At 38.4% G+C, this 23,458-nt stretch overlaps 1 protein-coding gene across 1 annotated transcript in view; it reads left to right on the forward strand.

The window, feature by feature from the left end:
• Window positions 1-679: 679 nt before the first annotated feature.
• The window catches only part of ZFYVE9 (zinc finger FYVE-type containing 9), a 60,682-nt gene continuing 37,903 nt past the window's right edge, over window positions 680-23,458 (forward strand). The window contains 3 exon segments of the mRNA XM_030454837.1: window positions 680-804; window positions 16,373-16,477; window positions 22,797-22,927. Of these exon segments, the coding sequence (XP_030310697.1) occupies window positions 22,832-22,927 (96 nt within the window). The 5' untranslated portion in view covers window positions 680-804; window positions 16,373-16,477; window positions 22,797-22,831.

Below are 23,458 nucleotides of genomic sequence, written 5' to 3' on the forward strand. Positions count from 1 at the left end.
GTTTGTTTGTTTGTTTGTTTTTTTCTTTTTTCTTTTTTCCTTTCTGAAATCTTGCTTTGCCGAGGACTTAACCGCATCGTCCAGCGGCGTACCCACGCACCCCTCAGGGTGGCCGTGCAGGGGTGGCTGTGGGTGTCCCACAGCGTTCGTGTCCCTCTCTGATTTTCAAGGCACTCAGCACGAAATGGCGAAATAAAACCTGAGCGGCTCCCAGCCGCGCACCCTTCTGCCTAAAGAGCAGCCGGTTGCGGGGCACATCTCCCGGCCGAGGGCACACCGGCCACATCGTTTGCGGCTCTCCCCCGGTGCCGCCCTCCCCGTATGCGGTGTGTGTGTTTGCGGGAGGCCCTGGTTGCGGGGCCCCGCGGGCTCGGCGGGACCCCAGAGGGGGCGGGAGGGAAACCGTGAAGGTTCCCTACACGGCGCGTCCCCCCGCGCCGGGTGACTCCTCCCGCTCTCCGTGAGGCAACCGAGCTCGGAGGTGGTGGCAAGGCCTGTCCGGCCCCCAGCGCCGCGGGGCGGGGGTGCGGCAGGCTCCGCACTGCCTCCCCGGCGGTGCCGCAGTGCCGTGCGCTGCCTCTGGGGCCGGGCAGGGGGCGCTGGCTGCCGGTAGCTGCGGCGGCGTTGGCCGCGGAGCCAGCGAGCGAGCCCGGCTGGCAGGCGGCGAGGGCGGGCGCCGGCCTCTCCATCGCTCGCAGGGTCTGCGGGGCCCGCCCGGCAGCGAGCGGCGGCGGCGGCGGCAAAGAGCGGCCCCAGGGAATCCCCCTCGCCATGCAGACCCGGCGGCTCCTGCTGCCTTCCAAGGTGAGTGAGCGGCGCTCAACCCTCAGCCCTCAGCCCCCAGGCCCGGGAGGCCGGGGTATCCCGCTTCCCAGGCCCCTGCCGCCCGGAGTGAGGCCCCGCAGGCGGGTGGGGAGGGCTCCGATGCCTCAGCGGAGCCGCCGTCTCGCTGCCACCGCCCCCGGCACAGGGCCTGGGGTCTCTGGGTGCCCCCCTCACCCCGCCGCCCTTGTCCCCCGTACGCAGCCCAGGGGAGCGGCTTCTCGCCGCCGAGGAGGAAGGCAGCGACCGCCCCTCAGCCTTCATCCTCCGAGCCCCCTTCCCCGCCATTCCCCCCGCCGTCCCCGGGTGCCTGGAGGGTGATCCCTCTCCCGCACGGCCGGGGGCACCTTTCTCCCACTGGTAACTGTCTTGGAGAAGGGGAAAAGAGCTCTTGTCGCTCTTTATTGAGGGTCCCCCCGCCCTGTCCCCTCTCGGGACCCTCCGTGTGGGGCAAGGGGAGGCGAGGCTGTTCCCGGGCCCCGCCGTGGGCGCAAGAGGCTGCGGGCAGCCTCGGCTCCCGGCCCGGAGAGGGGAGGATCCCTGTTTGCATCTCGTGTCCTTTTTTATGGCCTGATCTCCCTCCGGTCTCTCTCCCCGGGCAGGGAATGTGAGTTGCTCATCGCGATGTGTAACAAGTCACTCCTGCAATGGTGGTATTGGAAGAGGGGGAGGGGGCCAGCGGGCGGGATGCGTTTTATAACATCTCTAATTACGTGAAACTGTGGTCATGGCTCACTCTAAGAATAACCGGCACTCTTGGCATGCCTGACTTTTCTGCAGAGGTGGGTTAGTTGGCTTGCTCGTAAATGTTAGGGTTAAAGAGGTGCATGTGATGGAGGGTGGCTGGAGAACTGTTTGTAACCAGAGTGAGGGACAAGCAGCAGACGGGAATGCATGGATTTCGTGTTTTCGTGTTAACTATCTTATTTACAGACGAGTTATTACCGAATATTTTGTGACAGAGGCTTTTCAGAGGGTTTAATTTTTAGGCATATGTTCATTCAGTTCAAATAATAGATGATGACTGAATATGGAATCTTAAAACCTGGCATTTTTTTATTAAATATGATTGTCTTAGATTAGAATTTCTGAATAACACTACCCTCAAATTTTGATCTGGGCTGAATCCAAAACTGGAAGAGGTCCTGTATAAACAAGTAAAATAATAAAAAAGGTGCTCTACTTGAATAAAAGCTTTTCTTTAGGCAGTATTTTACTGACTAGGCAGTGTTCTAAAACATTGTAATTAATTTTTATTAGCAAATAGTTTTTGATTGCGTGGCACGAATCCAGGTTTTAGATACACCTTCAGTGCCTGAAATCAAAATCCTTTGTTACTGCCTGAGCCCAGTAGTGCACTTCTTTTTATAAAGTTATGGCATGTGATACAAAAAGAGAAGAACAGTCTCCTTGACCCATGAGAGACAAAATTAAAAATCTCTTTAGAGGTCTGGGGAATCTGAAATGGAAGCTGGATAAAGGCTTAAAATCTCAAGCAAGCCTCTCTCTATTCAAGCCCTGACCCACACCTAATCAGTTATCGTGTTCTGACACATTGTGTTTGATTCCCCAGTTGTCCATTGCTTTATGGTGCTTTCTTAAGTGTGTTAAAAAGGAGGAACACCCCAAAACTGCACTGTTCAGTCTTGATACTGGGTGTTATTTTTGTGTGTTAGCTTTGAGTCAGTTATTATGCTGGGGATTAAATACTTTCAAACGCATATTTCAGGATCTGAGGCCTGGGGCTAAGACTGAGATGAAATACAGTTTTTTTAGTATAGCATAAAGTCTGACTGTGGTTGTGTCAGGGAACAAAGGTGGAGACTGAACAAAGGTGCAGTTTTAAAACTTACAGCCAAAGAATGATAAAGTTTTAGTGTCTGTTGTTGCCTGTCCACTAGCTGTGCTACCAAGCTTAGGAGAAAATAGCTTGCTGGTGTTCCAGATGGCTGTTTATAAAAAATTACCTGTAAATTATTTTGCTAGAGGATTAGATTGAGGTTCTGCTTTTGAAGAGAAGTTGGCCAGAAAAAAATTAGATTTGGGGAGTAAGTTTGTATTCGTGGTTTGTTGATCAGAAAAATCTTTTTGATGCAGTAAGCTGAGAACCTTCCAAATAAAAGTGATTTTCTTGACAAAATCAGATGGGGAATAGTAGTTTCAGCACATGGTTGGTCTGTGTGCATATAAATTGGTCTTTTCCAGAATGTTGTTGGAAGACAGCAGTGTATTCATAGACTACCTTGAAAGTTTTATATAGAGGTTACTGTTTATTTTTTTTTAATGTGGTTGAGATTGGATTCTCTAAAGAAATTGAAAGGTGGCCTGTTTTAGAGCTCTCTTTGTGATTCTTTATGGGACTTGAACTTTGAAATGAACAGACATGTGAACTAACATGCTTGGTTTTCCTTCCTGTTGTGTCTGTACAATGATACTAAAAGTTTACTCAGCTTTTTGTATTGATAAGAAATATATAGACAAGATTGCCAAAAGTAAGTCAAAGTATCAAGCTTTAGTTGCTAGAAACAGCTTTTACTTCTGTGTTATTAATGTAAATGGATGGGAAGTTTTGGAAGATACGTCCTGGAGTCTTTATTTACATTGTAGTTTGTACTTAAATAGAATTCAGGATACATATTCATACAGATTTATTTCACTGCAGTAAAGCATGCTATAGAGCTATCAAAAGAACAGCACATTTTGGAAAGTAATTCTTAAGAGTGTGATAAAAGTGAATGACCACCATTATCACAATACATTAGAATTTATTTTATGTATAAATAATAGGGTTTTTATTTTATACATATAAATGATTGCATATTGCAGACAAATACGGTATTTTCCTACTTAATGCTTGGTTGACTGGGTTCCACTTAACTGAAACTAAAGCCTAACACAATTTCTTTTATTACTTTGGCTGTTAAGATTCTTTTCAGACATCAAACATTTGCAGAATTTAAGGTGCCCTGTTAAATCTGAGTGTACTTCTCAGCTAGTGTTTGTGGGAAGGGATGAGTCTGAGTGTCATACCTAGGGTATTTAACTATGTCATTCCTTTAAATGTTAGTTTCTGGAGAAAATTACAAGACATTGCAGATCCCAGGACCCTTTCATTGGAATTAATGGAATGCTGCACTTGGTGTGTTTGTCTGTGCAAGGTATTTATTTCCTGAACATACTTCATGAGGCTTTCTCCCTTTGCATCATACACATGCAGAGTTTGGGATACTTAAGCATGTTACTGTTCAGACTGCCATAGCAGACAGGTGGAATAGGAAAAATGGTTCTAAGGTGAGTTTGCATGTATGTTTTCACTGAATCTTTCCAGTGTTGTTTATTACACTAAAGATAAAGATAGTGTGTGGCCAGGAGCTTGTATCTGACAACACTGGCAGAATTGTTCCTTCCATGTTCTTTCGTTTGAATTTGCTCAGTGGGAGGTGACTTAGAGGCAAGTCAAATCAGTTAAAATTTAAATATGCATAGTTCTGGTAGAGTAAGTAAATCGGAAAAAAAGAAGAAGTGTTAAACTGTGTTAAAAAAACAGGTGTGGAGTCACAATCTGTAGATTTTCTGTGTTTGACAAAGCGTGGAGCTGGAGTGCTCTCTGAATAGGTTGCCTGGTATCTTCAGTCTCAGTGTAAACGAAGGTAGTAGCTGTTGTAGTTATGAAGGCCAGTGAGGAGAGAGCTTAAAGAAGCTAGGATTGCTTTGCTTCCATGTAAACTCTGGGAATTTGGAAATGTCAGTATGTGGCAGTCTGACCATGTTATGTTTTGAGTCAGTGGGGCCACTGGAGTATCAGTTGTTTAAGGCTTGAAGGTTCAGAAGCACATTCCAGTGCTCTGCTGGGACTGTCCAGGTTTCTCTATCAAGAATTATATTTCATGCTACTAATATGTGTTTTGCTTCTCTTTTCTATGCTTTCCCTATTCCTTTTAATATCAACAGGAAGCTTGATAATTTTTTTTTTAAGAGATTGATTGCCTCATGAAATTGACTGGGACTTAACAACTGGAAATGGTATTGCCAGTTAATATTTTTTTTTCTGAAAATTGTTTTGTTGGATTTGTTGATGGTTTGGTTCCAATACAGTTAACAAAGGTGGGAAGATTTCTAGGGAAGGCTTGAGACACCAGCTGATTGTTAGGATAGTAATGCTGAGTCTTGGTTTAAGGTATAGCTTTGTATATAAAATAATGCAGTAATGTGACTTTGCTTGTGTCTTCGTGGTTTTTGGCCTGGCTCAAGTTGAGCTGACATTTGCAGTACTTAAAAAAAAAAGCACTAAGGCCTACTGTGGACAAAGCTGTAATTGTGGGGTTTTTTGCTATTATCTATGTGGGAAAATAATTCTATATTGTAGATTTTAGTTTGGTATCTATTTTAGTATTGTTCCTTAGCTGTTCTTCACTAGTAGCACAGGAATCATGATCAGAGACGGTGGAAACGTTTTGAACCTCAGCTTTTGTCCAGTTAAGAGTTGGAAAAGAAATGCTAACTACCAAATGATGACTGTACTTACTGGTAATGTTTCATTGTGAGTCATACATACTGACTTCTTGTACTTCAGTTTTGCCAAGGAGAAGTTGTGGGCTTGCATAAAAAGGCAAAATGTTTGTTATATATCTTAAATTCAGTGCCTTTTTTTTTTTCCTTAGTGAGATGAACCTCTCCTTCCCTCTCCCCAGCATACAAAGAATCCAGAGATTGTGTCCCATCAGGTGATAATATGAAATTAGGCCATAATTCTGTCAGAGATTAACGTGTGCTCTGTCAATTACAGAAGTGTCATAGCTGCCCTAGTAACACTTATCGGCCTTCTAGATTTTTGCAATTTGGTATGAAAGCTTTTGTTTATTTCCATGCTATACTGAAGCCTTTCTTTATAAAAAGTAGAAAAACAATCTTTATCCGTGCGCTCTGATGACAATATTTGTATTTCATTCTAAAATTTTATTTGGGGCAGTGATACGGGTGAAAGACATTAGGAAATTCATAAAAGATTATCACTGGAGGAACATCCACTGGTACATTTTTCTAAAAAGCTGTATGATAAATTTAAAAGGGGTTGGTAATGGTAAGAAGCAGATCAAAGAGCTTTCTAAATCGCATAATAGCTTCTTTATCTGTGAATGACACTGACTATTAGAGAAGCTTTTCTATTTCCAGATTCGGTTTTGTAGTGTCAAAACTCTGCTTTGAACTCAGTGTACATGTTGAGTTACCTGTTTGCACTCCAAGTGTGATCTAGGTGATTGATTTGGATTGCTAAAATGAAGGCCAAGCCGTTTGAAATGATGAATTTATAGCGCATGTGGTTGTTATAAGTTCTAGAGGAACTGGAAAGTCATGTGGACATGCATAAAATTTATTGCTTGATCAGCTGGGAAATCAGATTATCAGAAATTTAGGAGGTACAACAGGACAAATATTGCAGATTTTTCCAGATTTGTAAGTTTTTTATTTCTTAGTTATTATTTACTGCACTTTTCTTGCATTTCTTTTAACCCACGCAATTAAACTGTTCTCTCATCTGTTTCCTTTTCTTCCTCAGCAGCTTCAAGTATACCATCTTTTTTTCCTTCTTCTTCTTCTCTTGTTGTTCTGAATTGGTGGTTTTGAAGAGGAAGGCTTAAGAATGGTGTCATTAGTGGTAGGATATGGGACCTGGTTTCTGGTGATCTAGATTCCTCTGGTCTGTGTTGTGCTCAGACCTCATTCTGATCTAGGGTGTGCCACACATCCAATATCTCTGAGGTAGGCTTTGATGATCTTTCTGAGGGTGATTTAAGTAATCCCTGCCCCAGTCATCTGCTGATGATGCCTGGCAGAATTAAATTTGTATTTCCTCTTCAAGTTCTGCAGCTCTGAGCTTTGCATATCAATTTAAACAAAATTGTCACTTAAGAGGTGGTGCATTTGCTTTTTTTTTCTTTTTTTTCTGCTTCTTAGGAGAAAGGCAAGTGGGCCCCAGTAATCTGTAGCAGAAGAGGGGTGACTGTCTGGTGCTGGGGATTTCTTAAATAAGTGTGGCATGAAAGAGAAGAGTGTGTGTCTTGGATCTGTGTGTGTGTCAGTAGCACTAACTCTTGGGTAGGGGTAATGCTCACTTGTCTTTTTGGAGCATCACAGATCCAGGGAGCATGTTGCCTGATGTCGTGTAAAACCAAGGACAGAGAACTAGGTTTAATTAAGCTGATGCTCCAAAGAGCTTAGTGGGTCTTAGGTTGAGTCAGTGCAGTGTGCTGGTCCAGTGTTAAAAGGGGCTGTTACCACTCTAGCTGAAATAGTGGGAATCTAAATCCAGATTAGTTTCTGCTGGCTAGGACTAATTTCCCAGCTATCATTCTTTAGAACTTGTGAAAGATTTCATTCTTACAGGGTCTGGTGGTAGAGACCACTGTGTTTTGTTTTGAATTAGAAAATGAATTATTTTCATGGTGTAAACTGAATCTGGTGTTCTAAGTACCCAAGTCTTTTGGGGTACTCTAGTGGTACCACTCTAGTGGTAAGCATATTATTCTACCATCAGTGGAATGAAAGCATCTTCTATTGCTGTAATTTACTTTCCTATTTCTGAAATTTACTTAATTTACTCTTGCCCCTCATATCTCTTCCCTTCCTCCCCCCTCTGCAGTAACCCCAGCTTTCTCACATAACACCAAAATTCCTGTTTTTTCCAGAGCTGTGTGGGTATTGTTTGCCTAGCAGGTTGCTACCAAAAATGTACACAGCAGCTTGCTTTGCCCACAAACTTTTTGTTTTTACTAGGCAGATACTTATTCCATAAGCATATGTTTTGTTTTTTTTTTTTTTAAATGAGCATAAAATATAGTAAGTGAACAATCAATGCCATAATTTTGATGTCTGTGGGAAATCAGACTAAAGGTACAGCACTTGAAAAGTGATGGTAACTGATGACTTACCAGTGTCTAAGTCCCCTTCTTACTTGAGGCTGTGAATGTTGAGATTTTCTTTGTAGGGTGGAGGAGACACACAAATTACTGGTTTATAATATACCCAGCAAACCAGTCATGTTGATACAATTCTTTTATTCCCTATCTGGACTGTAATGCAGATAAATTTAATATGAACTGAGAGTAAGAGAAAATTTCCCTCTTTGCCTATTAATTTTTTTTCCCCATTTATCTAGCAGTCCTTTTGGAATTGCATGTTCTTCTGCAGTACAGTAGAACTACATACACACTATAGCTTGCTTCTGAGACTTGGATTGTGTAGAGAAGGCCACAGGTATCTGATCTCTACCCTTTTAGGGTTTGTACTTCAGTATAGAGTATGTATATATATAAATATATGTACATATACTTCAGTACAGAGTTACTATTCCTCTTTGCTGACCTTTAAGTTTGGTAATTGGTAGAGCATGGTTGTCATGTTACTAAGTTACATTGTGAGTGCTATATTGGTTAATTCAAAATTAGTATTTTAATGATCTCTTATTTGGTGAACTTGAAAGTACCTGCAGAGCCCACATTTTAGGTTATATTATTAACAAATTGCTTTAAATAGTGTTTGTATTGAAACAGACTCTTAGCTGAAATGTCAGCTTGTATTGATTGTAGGAATCTCATACTGAGTTTTTGTATAAATGATGGAGGCTGAATGAAACCCTAGTATACTACATGCATTTTATGGTTCTTTCTTGATTCTTTTATAAATGTAACTTTGAAATGTTAGTACTTAAATTTAAACATCAGTCTACCTACACACTTGTGTCCTTTCAAGTAATTGTATCAGTGTACCAGCATAATAGCCTCTGTGTTGTGTTTACCTAAGTTTTAGTTAACAAGTAATCTGTAAAATGCATTTGAATCTATCACTGAAATTTACACATAGATTTTTAATATATATATATATATATACTTCTATAGAATGAACATGGGGTTTATTATGGCAAGAATTAGAAATAATTTCTTGGAACTCATGGACAATAGATACATTAATATGTAGTAGTTTTGTTCTCTCATTCTTTTCTTATAGTGCCCTTTGTGGTTATATTTTCCATTTATTCATTTATTTATTTATTTTTATTGTTTTTTTTTTCCATTAAGCTTCATTTCTGTCCAGATGTCTTGTAGATACAGTTGTACCCTGTATGTATAAATAGTGGTACCTACACAGATGATAAAACTTCTCTTAACAAGAGGTTGCAAATACATAGATGCTGGAGGGAAGCAGATAGCTGTGCTGGTCCTAGATGTAAGCTACCCAGTGTGTTTATGTGTCAGAAATTGTGTTTTGCAGTTTAGAAGGTTGAGGGTTTAAATGAATTAATGAAGGAGCCCTGGCATCAGTAAATAATGATGAGGATGTGTGGATGCATCACCACTGTTACTGGTTTTGTTCCCATCCTTCTTAGAAGTGAGGAATAATAATGTGTGCTTAGTAAGGTCATTTACAACTGGTTTACACCAGGGGATCTGAAAAGTGATGTTGAAACACGAGAAACCTTATGTGTTTCCAGAAAGGAAGCATGGGTAGGGAGAAAGAAAATGGATGCAGGAAGAAGTAGGTGAGGAATGGAGGTGTTTTAGAGGGGAAAATAAGAGTAACAGGTGAAGAAAACAGAAGAATATAGTGCAGTCCAAGGAGGAGAGGTCTAGAAAAGAGGTTGGGATTAAGGGCTGAGCAGAATCAACCAGTGATAAATCAATCAGTGATAAAGGGTCTGAGCTTTCTCAGTTTTGGGCTATCTGAGAACCACTGAGTCTGAGTTTCGGAAGATTTGGTGTTACTAAAGCTCCATAAGGTTTCTGAAAACTACATTTTGACTCAATAATAATGAATGATTTTTTTTTTTTTTTTTTTTTTAATCTGTTAAACCTTTATTTCCCATGGCTTCCAACAGTGGTACAGAATCATGGACACTTAGTTTTATAACTAAAACTCTTTTTTTAGTCTGACATAAATTTTAAGCAAATGCCCTGATTGGTATCTTGTACCACTGAAGCAATGAAAGAAAAAGCTTTACAGTGAATCTGAATGCAAATTGCTCACCTTCTCTGTTGCTAGTGCTCGGTCCCTTTGGCACTGTTAAAAGCATGTTAATGGACCTCAGCATAAATGAGAATCATACTCAGAAATAGTTGTTTCAGTACACACTGTTGCCAGGGATGCATTGAGTTGTATTGAGTGAGTTACTTATTACAGTTACAGATGACTTGAGACATAATGCACCCTGAGCATTAGAAATGCTGTTAGATTATGATCACAAACATGGGAGTGAACTTTGCTACCTTTGATCAGTCAACCATATCTCTAATGTGTTGATATTGTGTGTGTATATAAATATATATATATACAAGTTTAATCTTGCCATGATATGAATAGAAAGAAAGGTCGTCACAATGGGAGAAATAAAATTGCTGATGGCAATGAACAGTTATTTCCTTTGGGATAATTTCAGGCTGAAGGGAGTGTGAGAGAAGAATTCATAGATCTCTGAATTTATTTTCAGGGGGTGCATGGTAATTCAGCTCTACATAAGACAGGATGTGAGAAATAGTAACTGGGTACTATCTGTCATTATCATATTTTGTAAAAATGTGTGTGTGGAAGATCTTAGAACACTCTTATGTTACATAGTTATCAAATGAGTAAAAATGACCACAGAAGTGTTGGAAAGAGGATGTATCCAAGTGGGGTGATAAAGGGAGCTTTAGTTGCTGATTGACTGCTCTTTAGCAGAAAGTAACTGTAGACTTTTCAGAGTTTTTCTCTGTACAGATTGTCCTTTCTCTAAAGAGCATCTGAGTACATAAATTGTGTCACTTCTAGCAGCTTCTCTCCCCAGTGGGTACAACTCAAAATTGATGGGCTAGTCTATGGTAGCAAAGCAGTTTTCCCTCTTTGCCTGTTGTCCTTTTCATCTGTCCCATCCTGGCTGTGTGGCAGTTCTGGCTTTTTATTACCAGAGACAGATTTGCTTCAAGGCACCTGCAAGCATCATCCCCTGGTGGTTTTTATGAAAAGGACAGTTCCTTGGCACTTGTAGGCATTTAATTAGTGATTCTAAGGGATATTAGTCAGTTTTTCCCATATTGCCCTACTCTCTGAAACAATGATCAGTGTATTTGAGATTAATTTGTATTTCTGCCCAGCACTGGAAAGAAAAAAAACCTCACAAAGTATTAGAATACAGGATTAAGTCACTCTGAGATACATAGGATGTGACCATTTTATCCTGCAAACCTGCTAAATGTTTACTTCTAGTAGTCAAACCCTTGTTTCTGAAGTACAGGAGCATAAAAAGTCATCTCATAAGCCTATTTATTCCATAGGTTTTATTTTAGTTTGTATTTAAATAAATTTAATAACAGATTCAGTTCAGTATGTTAAATGTACTGATTTTTTATACTGTTATATTGATGACATTACATGGAATCTATGCACAAATTAAGAAACATCATTTCATATTAAATTTATGTTTAATACACTGTACAATTTTTTTGTGGTTTAAAATATTTTAAACTTGGAAGTTGTATGAAACAAAGTGTTACAAAACATGAGATTGATAAACCATTAAATTTTGAAGTGGTCTCTATGAACAAATGAGTAAGGAGTAAAAAAAAAAATCTCAGGAGTGGATTTTCTTTTTTTTTCTTTCTTTTTTTCTCTTCTTTTCCTTTTTTTTTCTTTTCTTTTTTCCTTTTTTTTTCTTTTTTTTTCCCCAACTGTATTTCTCTGGAAAAAAACTTGCACTGAAGCAGAACTGTGGTGTAAACCTATTTATCTGTTGTGCCAGAGAGTCCAGAGATGGACACTGCTCAAAGCAGTCCAAAGTATTTTCCGTGAAGGACGTGTGGTTCCTGTCCCCTGGTGCCCTGGGCCCTACCTCTGCAGCCTTCTCAGGGCTTCTTGGCAAGGATGGGTTTTGTGTCATGAAAAGAAATCAATTATTTTCCCCTTGAAACAGTAAAAAGGGGTATGATATTAATTTTATTTCCCACTGTAAAGTGGTATAAAGCAGGTGTCCTCTTTAGCTGGGCTGCTGTCTCTTATTTCCTGGAGGACAAGGGCTGATAATGCTGCTGTAATTTTCCTTGCCTTGCTTCTACTTTTGACTGTGGTACTTTCTGTAACATTTCTTTTGAAGTTGCTGCTCTTTTGCCTGCCCTGCTGCTGCTCTGGCATGCGTGAATGTCTCCTTATGGAAACTTGTCTGGAGACAAAAGCCAAAACAGTGGCTTTAAAATAGCACGTCAAGGGAAAAGATGCAAATATTAGTGCAATAATTAGAGAGACTGTATTCTGCTGGAGGTGTTGTCCATCCCTCTTTGTGCAGCTGATTGGGAAAAAAAAGAAAAAAAAAAAAAGGCAAAGCAATGCAACACTGAAATAGTTTATCTTTTGTCAGCATTCGTGGGTAGTGAGCTAGTACAAAGTGTTGTGTTACACATATACAGCCTGCCATGCCCCAGTCTGTTCCTCAGTTAATTTACATTGAGTAGTAGGAACATCAGCAAATGATGGGAGGTAAAGCCAAAAGATACTCAGTCATCTCAGGTTTTTAGTGCAGGAAAAGGTTTAGTGGTCCTAGGTTGTGTCTTGTTTATATTTGTTACATTCCATCTCTTGCCACTGTCTTTAGTATTTCTTATTAAATGTAGTAATAATAAATGTATTATTTAGTATTTCTTATTGAATGCATTTATGTCAAGTTTTGAGGAAATTTTCTAATTCTGAGCTATTTCAGGGTATTCTTGAAAAATTCCTTTCTTGTTTGCTGAGTCTCCTTTAATAAATTAGAATTTAAAAAATCAATGTATTATTTTTTTTTCTGGTAGCTCTTCATGGCTGCTAGTTTAATTTAAAAATAGAACAATTAGTGTTGAAATATTTAGTTTGGGACCTAATCTGGAGTCCTTGGCATTGCAGGCATTCTGATGTGTGACACAGATATTGCTGCTGCTGTGTCACAAACATTTTATAATGCCTGCTCTGCCTTTTATTTGGCACACACGAGGTAGAAAGGGGCCTTGTACTTTGCACAGAATGAAAAGCAGTTTGAGAGCCAGTGGAGTGTTCAGGAAGGATGGAGCTTTATTTCATGCAGGTAATATGGGCATACTCTGTTCATATAGACTCTGAGTGCTGTTACAACAGCAGGTCTGGAGGGCTGCCTTGGCAGGAGTGTTCCTGCCCAGTTATTTAGGTTTGCAGTAATGCTTAAAAAAAAAATAATATATATATATATATATATCCTACAAGCACATGTTTGTGTGAAACTTGACTGGAAGTTGCTGCTTCATTTGAGAGAAGCCTGCTATGAAGTATCAAAGTTGTTGGGCACATTCACTTGAGTGAAGAAACCCCACCTTTCCTCCTTGTGGGGATTTAGCTTCCAGATTTACTGATCAGATAAAATATTTTATATAATTCAGATATTGTAACTGCTTATAACTGAAAGTCCTGAAACTTTCTACCTGTTTACCTGTGTCTGCTTGTTTCCCCTCCTGTTTAAGCAGGCTGTTTTCCTATCAATGGAAGCTCCTGCTATAGAATTTCTTGGGTTTATGCTTGCAGAGTTGGGACCTGAACACTTCCCCTGCCTGCAGTGTGTCTGGGTCTCCCATCTGATAGCTCCAGAGTGCAGACAAGCAAGGAAGTTAAGATACCAGTGCTGAAATCTGGGTGTGTGTGTAAGATAATGCCTTGTTCAACTAATCTAGCAATAATAAAGTGCCTTAAAATGGCTGCAAATGTAATCCTGCCTACTCAAAGACATCTCACTGGTAGCACATTATAAAGGATCTGTAGTGTAGTTAAGAGTTGGGTCCTTGCCAGTAGATAGAAGCATTTTTTAGCATCTCTTCATGCTTTGAGCTTTTTCCACATTTTGTAATGTTGTATCAAAATTGCTTCTTTTTCAGTCTCTTTCCATTTATTATAAGCTAAACCAATTTGTGCCAGTTCAGATTACTTCCATTTGATGTTGTAAACATTTTTCACATTCTTTTTCTGTGGAACATATTTCTAAGTTTGTATTTTTAGAGCTCTTTTCTTCTGTTCTTCGTGCTCTGTTCTGGGCATGCCTCTGCTTGTCAAATATTTCTTCAATTTCTGTTTTGCTTTTGCAGTAATTGGCAGCTGCCCTCTTGGAGCTCCTGAAGGAAATCATACATGTAGGGTGTAACCAAAGCAGCACCTGAGTGATACCACTGTAGGGCAGAAGACACAAGAGTTCAGCCAACCATCAGCAGAAGAGATAAGAAACAGTGAAATGCTCAAAGTAAGGAAAGTGGAACAGCAGACACTAGGCCTTCTTCATTTAGAGTCATCTTAGGTCTCAGCAGACACATAATTTTTAGGTGAAAATGTATTTTAGGTGAAAAAACACAAATGCATGTATTTTTTACAAGTGTGATAGAATCCTTTTTTAGCACTGTGGATGGTTTGTGAAAAACCTAATAACCACATAGTTGTTGATAGTCTTTACTCTCTTTTGTAGTTTTTGTCTTTGATTTCTTTTTTAATACAGTTCTCTTTAAAACAATTCTCTGAGCATTAACTGCTCACTGGATAAAGAATTTGGCTTTGTTGCCAACCTGTTAATTTTTTTTTTTCAGGAATCCATACCTTATAGTTAACTTCTTAAAAATTGCTTTTTGTTAAAATGTATTGCATTTGTATCTGTTAGTGTCCTTTGATTTTTGCATTGATCTTTGTGCAGGGAAATGCCTGCCAAGGGTAAATGTTGAATTGTAAACAAAAAGCTCTAGGACCTCCAGAGCTTTCTCTCTTCAAAGCTTTCTTTGGAGACTTGTAGCAATTGATTGGATCTGTGTTCTTCTGCATTCAGTGGTTTTGGACAAAAATGTTATTACCTGGGAAAAATGGAACAAGGAAAGTGAATCAGAACAATGAATAATAAAGCTGTACTGGTGCCCTGAATATTGCTTACCTGCAAGGCTCTTTGGCTTTTAGAGCACTGGTGACAGCAGCTTTCAGCTCTAGGTTGCTACATTTGATTCACATCTAATCAGCAAAGAATGAAGTTTTGGTTAATGTGTGACCCACACAGTGGTTCATGTAAACCATGTTTCATGTTCAGGATGCAGTTAACAGGCCTTGTCATAAACCACAAATTGAAATGCCATTAGTTTTTCCACCATGAAAAATGAATTATTTTCCTACAGGCCAGGGGGGACATGGTGGTGGTACAGATAACCTTGCCTTCTTCCCATAGGTGTTTCAGATCCCTTTGGAAAACTTTAGCATTCTGAAGCCTTTCAGTACAATTAATTTTTCCCTCAGCTCCATTTTTGCATGCATAAAAAGAAACTTGAAATATAATTTCTACTATTTTTCAAATATCAAAAAGTCCTCTTAGTTTATAGAGGTAGAAATATACAGAGCATCAGAAATGTTATTTGCCTACAGGAAGGATTGTGTTGGCAAACAAAGCTGTGGGATTTTATTCTAAGTTTGGGAAGGAACAGTACTAATAAGAGTTGTTACTGTTCAGTTCATTAGTTTCCTGGAATTATTACTGTAGTTTATTTCTGAAAAGAATAATAAACAACCCTGGGAAAATTGTAGTATAACACTGAATACCACTTTCATGCACAGAGAACTGATTTGTTTGGTTTTTAAGCTCTGTTAATTTTACTGAAGTTTTAATTTTTTTTCCCTAGAAAATTTTTTTTTTATTTTTTTCCCTGCTTCTTCATCAGAATACTAACAGATATTTAAAATACCTAAAATACCAGCAGCAGCAAACCTTACAACATGAATTTAACCTTCATGTTCTTTGCACTGTATGTCACAAACTTCTCTCTTTTCTTCTCTCATGGCTGTGTTGGGTTTTTGACCAGTGATGACTGTTAGGGTGCAGCCTGTGGAAATGAGCTCTTGGCCTATAAAATTGCTGTGGTTAGGAGAACAAGAGAGTTGCCTCTGAAGACTCCTTTATTTTTGCTTTGGTCCTCCCTGATCTTGAAGGTTGATGCCATTGTTGGTTTTTTTTTGATAGAAGCCTTTAGGAAATGTAGGGAGCCTAAGGTTGCAGGGGGAATAACTTGAAGACAAAACCAATTGTTCAGCTGCAACAAAATCAGTGGGGAGCTGATGAATACAATTTGGAGAATTCAGAAGCCCATGAATTGTTGTTGAGTATCAAAGCTGCTAGCTCTTTATTTTTTGGAAGGCTCATTGCAGTGTAATATGATTGACTTCAGAGGGCAGTTTTACAAATTCAGTGTTGTAGTCAAGGTCATCAGGACTGCAGGGACACTTGGAGTTACTGCCTCACTCTGTGGGTTTAGAGTTTAATGAAGAATAATAGTAAATAGGTAGCAATGTTTCTTCTAATTAGCAGCTTTTTCCACTCAAATATTGGACTCCAGTAGTGGCATAGTGCACATTTTCAGATCCCTGAATTTCAAGCTGCAAGTGCAATCCAAATCAGTTGAAGGCTTGCAGCATTTGCCAAATGTGGCTGTGCTAGCTGCAGTCACCTGCTGAAAAAACATGGTTTGTGGCAGAATTACCAATCATAAAATACATGTTTATATTTTCTTTCTAGGATCAAGTAGAACACACTGATTCAGCAGAACTGGCTGGTTGTGCTGCAGTCATCATGAGTAGGCACAGGGTCATTCGTTTCTTAACATATGTATAAGAGAAAAAGGTAAGAGGCAAGTTCTGCTTCAGAATATAATGATTCAGGGGTATGTACTTGAAATGCATGTATTTCTGTGTATGCTTATGGATATATATTTATATACATATACCTCTATATATGAATATATAGCTTATATAGGAGATGATGGAGTATTTTTAGCATTTTGTTGTTTTGGTTTTTATTGAGAGTGATTGCCTTGTTTTAGAGCAAAGATGTAGCTTATTTTGCTTGGGGGAAGGGAGAAGTGGGCAAAATCTCTCCTCCTCAGTCTGTGCTGTGGGCAGATCTCATCAGTTAAAAATACAGCTATTGCTGAAGTCTCTTGAGCAGGCTGTTCATTACACCAGAGGTGCTTGACTTCTTCCTCCCAGGGGCAAATAATACAAAGATCACTGAAGGGAGCTGAAACAGTGTGTGGACTTGATCATTGTTTCTTGGAGTCGAAGGAAGTCCTCAGGAGCACTACATCTAATAAATTAATTTTTCCAGTTAATGTGTAGTTTCATGTTGTCATACCATGGGAAAATTACATTTTCTGGAAGTCTGATTTTTATCAGGATGAATAAGCAATGTTTGGTTTCAGTTTGATCATGCCCCTTGTGACTTTCATCTTAGAAGTCTTTCATATGTATTCTCAGTGAGGACTGTAATAAGCTAACTGTATTTTGTTTACTAAGAGTTTACTGATGTGTGTATGTTCACAGTTTCATTTTGAAAGAGTAGTTTACACAGGACAGCATGATAGAACGTCCTGAGATTTTATTCTGGTTCTTTACATACCCTCTTATTTTTAGGCCTTTGCTATAAGACTAATAGTTGTATATTGGTCTTTCCTTTTGGTGCATTTTTAAATATGAAGTTTTAATGTGATTGAGTGCTGGTCACCCACTTTTATGAGTCAAGAAAATATGAAAGACTTAATGCTGTCAGTTTCAGTGGTGAAAAAATCTTGAATGGTAATTTAGGATGTGCAGTGCAGAAGATTATGGGTTACATAATTCCTTATTGTATGGACCAAACCAAATAAGTCTGGTGGCTTTGCAGGTTAACATGAGGCTTGTCTCTTTATACAGTTCATTTCCCAAGAAGAAGCTGGCATGTGGGATATCTGAGCTGTCTTGGGAGACTGTGTCCAAGGTTAAGCTTCTTCAGAATACTGTTTAAATTTAGGGAAGGTTTTTCTGTCCTTCTGTCTTCTTCCCTTCCCACCAGTCAATTCAAGTTTGTCTTATGCCTAAGTGCTGTGATGACAAGGATAGTAATTCTGGATACATATGACACAGACATTCTGGTACATAGTTGGTATGTATCTGGTACATATGAGATGTGATCCAACAGAAGCTTGAAAATAATCTGATTGACAGGCTGCATATTTTCATTAGCTTTTTGCCATCAAAGACAGGAGATGACTCTGCAATGGTTTTAGCAAGTGTACTTGAGTTCTGAATTTAGTGTTCCAGTGGGTGGTAGCTCTTGTATTCTTCTTTTTGGTTGAAGAAAAAGAGGCAAGCTTTTTAATGGAGGGTTTTTTCTATAATTAGTCTTTTCTCTCGTATCTTAGTATGGAGGGCTGTATTTTGGAAAAAACATCTTATGCTTTTCACTAGATTGATGATTTCTGTCTCCTTTTCCTTGCACTGGAACAAAATCCTTCTTCATATTGTTCATCCCAATATATATGTCTCCTTTTTGGCAGCATACAGCTAAAATTGCCATTTAAAATTCTTCCTGCTTTACCCATCTTTTTTACTCTCACTTTTCCAAAGTTTGAGTTGTGTGCTTGCTCATCAGCTTCTCTGGATGCCGTGGCTTCCAATAATCAAGCAATACTAAAGAGTTTCACAACTATCAAGGATTCTTATAAATGTCATGTCAGCCTTTATACTAGGGGAAGACTTGGGACTGGAATAATTCTATAAAAGCTTGGAACAGTTTTAGTGGTACCTGTGAGTTCCAATCAAAGTTTCTAAAGACCTGTAAAAGAATATGCTTGGTTTTATTTATGTTAGATTTCTCCAGAAACTGTTAAAAATAAAATGAAATTCCAAACTACCTCATTATTATGCTCTGTTGGAGCATTTTATGTTTTCCTTTTTGATCTTGAGTTGCTGGCTATGCAGAGTTGAAGTATTAGATCTTAAACTGGCAAAAATACGAGTTGCTGACAATGTATTGGTCAAGAAGCACTGAGGGCATCTGTTAGGAACACGAGTACTTGTTCTCCTTTTCTGTCAGGAAGAGGGCAGTGAGGACTTGTGGGGGTTTGGCAGTGTGTTTTGCCCTTGAACAGAAAGTTCTGAAAAAGCTTGGGGGGATTATTGTGTTCTTACATCATAGAAATAATTTTAGATATTAGACCTGAAGATTTGCAGCTCCCTTTTCAGAGCAATACTTACTTGCATAGACAATGAGATCTCATTTAGAGAGGCTGTCAGCTTAGTTTAAAAAGAAAAGATTTTCTGTATATCCTGGTACATATAAGTGAAATAACAATAATGAAACAACAATTTTCTCCCTTCAGTCTGGATTTTGGCTCATTGCATGGTTGTATTTGAGCTTCAGAATTCATGCAGTTGCCTATATGTGTTTATGCATTAGAATATTTAAAAGTATAGAAAAAATCCCTCTGTCATATTGGACAACATTTAAGCTCACAAATATTAGGTATTTAAAATGAAATGATGCAGATGTTAATAAAATAATTTCACAGAGATGCTATGAAGTATTAACCCCCAAATTCTGAGTTTCTTAATTGTTATTGTTAAACATCTCCTAAAGCTGAATATTTGTTATTTTAACATTATTGCACCAGTTATAAAATCTAAAACCAGAACCCTGAGCCAAGTAAATAAAAATTTTTGTGTTTATTTTGAACCTCCAACACTGCTTTATTAGTGAGGCATCTTTTGTCCCTGGTTTGTACAATGGTGAAACAATAGCTAATATAGGACTCAATCTGGGATATGTTTGGGGCAAATGTAGCTTATATTCTGCTTACTCCATTGTGTATAAATTTGAGCTAGTTCTGAAATAAAGTTTTCAAAACCCAACTGAAAGGCTGATGTTATATGAATGGTCAGGTCAGTTTTTCTAAACTTTTGAAAGTTACACAGAACCAAAATGCCATCATCCAGAGTTCTTAAAAACATGTTTTTAGCAACTACATAATCAGCATAGCATTCCTTCCCCATCAGCTTGCTTGTCAGTCATCATTATTTTCTCTAAAAAAAGCACAAACACACACACACACCAAAAAAAAAGAAATCAATGCTTGTAGCCTGTTTCTTTGGGCTACCCATATTGCAGTTTGTGTTTATTTCCTAACAAATGCCTTGACTGGATGCCCTTTTTCACTATTGGAAGTGCATGAAAATGTGAGTGTGGTGGCTTCAAATCATTGCAATTTAACTCTGTGGAACAAAAAAAATTTATATGAGACGTTTCAGTCTTGCAGATCTCCACTGATAAATAATCTGCATCACTGACCTTAGTAGCAGGACTTTGCCTAAGAATAATTATTCACATCTTCATCAATAGTTTGCCAGACTGGTGTCCTGGTTTGGGCCAGGATAAAGGTGTTATCATTATACTGTAAATTAATACATGATAAATGGATGTGAAATTATATGATATTTTGTATAAAACGGTCCCACTGTAGTGAGTCAGTTAGAGTTTCTGTTTAGAACTCTGAATGGAAAAAAAAAATCCAAGTAAAATATTAATTGGGACAGACTCTATTAAACTTTTGAATATTTGATATTTAGTGAGCTAGTAAAGAGGCTTCCTATTAAAGAGCTGAAATGAGGTGGAGGGAAAGCTGCAAGAGAACCTCCAGATTCTCACAGTTTGGTTATTGTCTGGATGAATTAGTATTTGTATGCCTAAGAAACATCTGCTTTTAAAAATTGGTTTGGTTTAATTGAAATGTATGTGTATAAATGGGATTGTTTTAGTTACAATGGGATGCAAATTTTTAGTTAAATGACTTAGTGGGTGGATTGGGTAGCTCAGGAACACATTACAGTAGTTTATCTAAGGGGTTAGAGTATACTTGGTCAGTTAGGGGCCAGAACTTGGCTTTTGAGACTATAAAGTATTGACCTGTCTAAACTTCTGAAATGCAACCTTTGGGTAAGATGGTCAGCTTTTCCATTGCTTTTGCTATAATCTGTGTACAGTAAATGATATGGCCAATCATCTATTTTCCTTGCAGTAGGACTTAATCTCAGAGCCCAAAAGAGTGGACAAGTCTGGGAGTTTGTAAGGTCTAGTTTATGTCTGAATTTAAAATGATCTTTTTTTGAGTGATGCTTATTGCAGTTTCTAAGTTGTTGTTGCACTGATTTTCTTTAAAATTGATTTTTTGTATATATCTTTAAAACATAATCTGATTTTTTTTTTTAAAGTAGCAACCTCTGTATGTTGTAGCATGATCATATTTTAAAAACAGTGTTTGAGGTCAGCCTTAAAAACCTGAACCATTTTGTGGTATTTTAATGCATGATCCTTTTGTACCAATAACCTCACAGTAGCTGTTTCCCACAGTAAACCCGAGGCTGTGTTTAATGTTGTAGTAATTGAAATAAAACTGGTTGATATTTTTGTCAAATCCAGATACTATGGAGGTAATGCCAAAGTATAGATTCAAACTGGAAACTTTTTTTTTCTGATGTGTTTCTTGTGTCTGTTGTATCTCTAGTGTAAAAGAGCAAGTTTTTAATTGAGCTGAACTCTAGCTGTCAGGTCCAACACTGTTTGTAATTGCAAAACAAGGTTCTCACCCTCTCCTTTTCCATTTTCTTATTTCACAACATTGAAATCCAACTCTGAATAAGGTTTCTTTTGGATGGTGCTCAGAGAGCAGATCAAATGAAGGTCTCTTTGTATGGTGTATGTATAGGTTATGGCACACAGTTCTCAGAGAAAATGTTTTCGTTGGTTGGTGAATCTTTAAAAAAAATTAATTAATTGGGATTTCTTGTTTCTACAACCCTTTGGGAGCAAGACAACCATACTCCTACTGTTAGGGCAAAAGTGTTGTTCATTACATGAAGTTGTAGAAAGTTACTTAATGACAGGATTGTTTGGTTGTTGTTTTTTTTTCCTTTTTTTCATCCCTCCTTTGTCATCTTCCCTTCTAACCTAAGAGTATTATCTTTTGATGAGACTGTTTACTTCTGTGCTGTTTGCCAGATTTCCAGTGCTTGCCTTTCAGGGAAACCTGGGTTATTTAAGAAGGCATTTGAAGAGCTAGCACAACTCAGGTCCTTTAAGCCACCCATTAAATCCTTTAACAACTTTTCCAAGTGTGAATCTTTGAAACATCTCTGGGAAATGAGGAGTGACTCAGAATACTGCTAGCCCACTACACATTAAAAAATCAGAAGCATGGAGAGTTTAAACTACTTGTTCAAAGCCACATGAGCTAATTGGTGGTAGAAGGGAAGTGAAAACCAGATCTTCAGGTAGTTGGTTGGCTTTTCTCTGTTGGTTTCTGACTGGTGTTGGGGCTGTTTTGTTGTTCGGATGATGCTGATCCTGATGATCAGACACATGAACAGTGACATCTCACTGACATCATCACTTGGGTTTTGGACTACCTTAAAGGCTATTGCTGTCTGAGATGACAATTCAGTTTAAATGGTGGAGGTCAGTGTTTTCCTTGAGTGTAAGAAGCTGAGGTTATGCCTTAAAGTGCTTAGAGAAGCATTGATAAGGAGCTGTGAGGGCAAAGGCATGTGACTGGGCTTGATGTTCACTGCATGATTTTTAAGCTTATCTTTCCTCATCTGACATCTTTGCTCCAACTGATGTGGGTTTGCAAGCTCAAGTTTGCTTGGTATTCTTTTATTCATTTGATGAGGGTATTTGATGCTGCTGTGACAGCCAGCATGTAAAAATTAATCTGTGTTTTTCAGATATTGTTTCCTCAGACACCTGGCTCACATCAAAACATTTACTGTTTTATTTGTGTGGGGGAGGATTTTTAAGCACATTATTTTGCAAGTGTTTGCAAATACTATAATAGAAAAAAATACATCAGGATTTTGCTTAAAATTTAGACACTTTTAAAAACTTACTTGCAAACTAGGGAGATTGGACGTAATAAAATCCAGAGCAAGTCTGGGGAGGTTTTTTAATCTGAACTAAGCAAGCTTAAGCACACAAATAATTTTTATTCCTGGAAAATCCTTTTGATTTATGCATGTAATGTATATAAAATTTGATTTGTATATGACTTCTTTTGCCATAAAATGAGGAGAATATGTGGTGGAACACTGCTGACTGAAGGGTAAATGTCTGATTGTAATTTGTTCACTGGCAGGTTCAGACAAGAATCTGGTGGTCTTTCCCTGACAAATGGAGAACTATTTCCAAGCAGAGGCATATAACCTCGATAAGGTTTTAGATGAATTTGAGCAAAACGAAGGTGAGTCACTTTGAAGAAGTTTGTTGGTGCTCATTAGATGTGTTCCACAGAGAACAAAGTTGAAAAGGGACAGATCTGAGCTACCCATTTTGAGACTGAGTTGCAAATCAATCTCAGAGCTTGCAGATATCTGTTAATTTTGCATGGTGTGTCTTCAATATCTGTTAGAAGTATTTTCTTCTGTTTCTATTAATCTTGATTACTTTTGAAATTTTTTTCAATCTTTTATTAGAAAACCATCCATACAGTTTTTAAAGAAAGGTTTTGTGAAATTTAATCTCAGTGACAATATTTTAATAGTTTATTTTAAACAAATCAAAAAAACTTATTTTGAGCTTCTTTTGCAGTTTGGAGACTCAAGCATAGAAGTGTTTTATTAGGTTACAGAAATCATATAATGAAATTTATGATATTTGAAGTATTAATTTTTTCTTTTCTTAGTCTAATTGTTACTTCTATGCTGTCAAAGAAGTTGGGCTCATTTTATATGAGGGGGAATCTTTCTAGGCATTTCTAGCTCTCTAAAATATATCATAGAATCATAGAATCATAGAATT

The sequence above is a fragment of the Calypte anna genome, chromosome 8 (genome assembly GCF_003957555.1).
Source record: "Calypte anna isolate BGI_N300 chromosome 8, bCalAnn1_v1.p, whole genome shotgun sequence".
Lineage (NCBI taxonomy): Eukaryota > Metazoa > Chordata > Aves > Apodiformes > Trochilidae > Calypte > Calypte anna.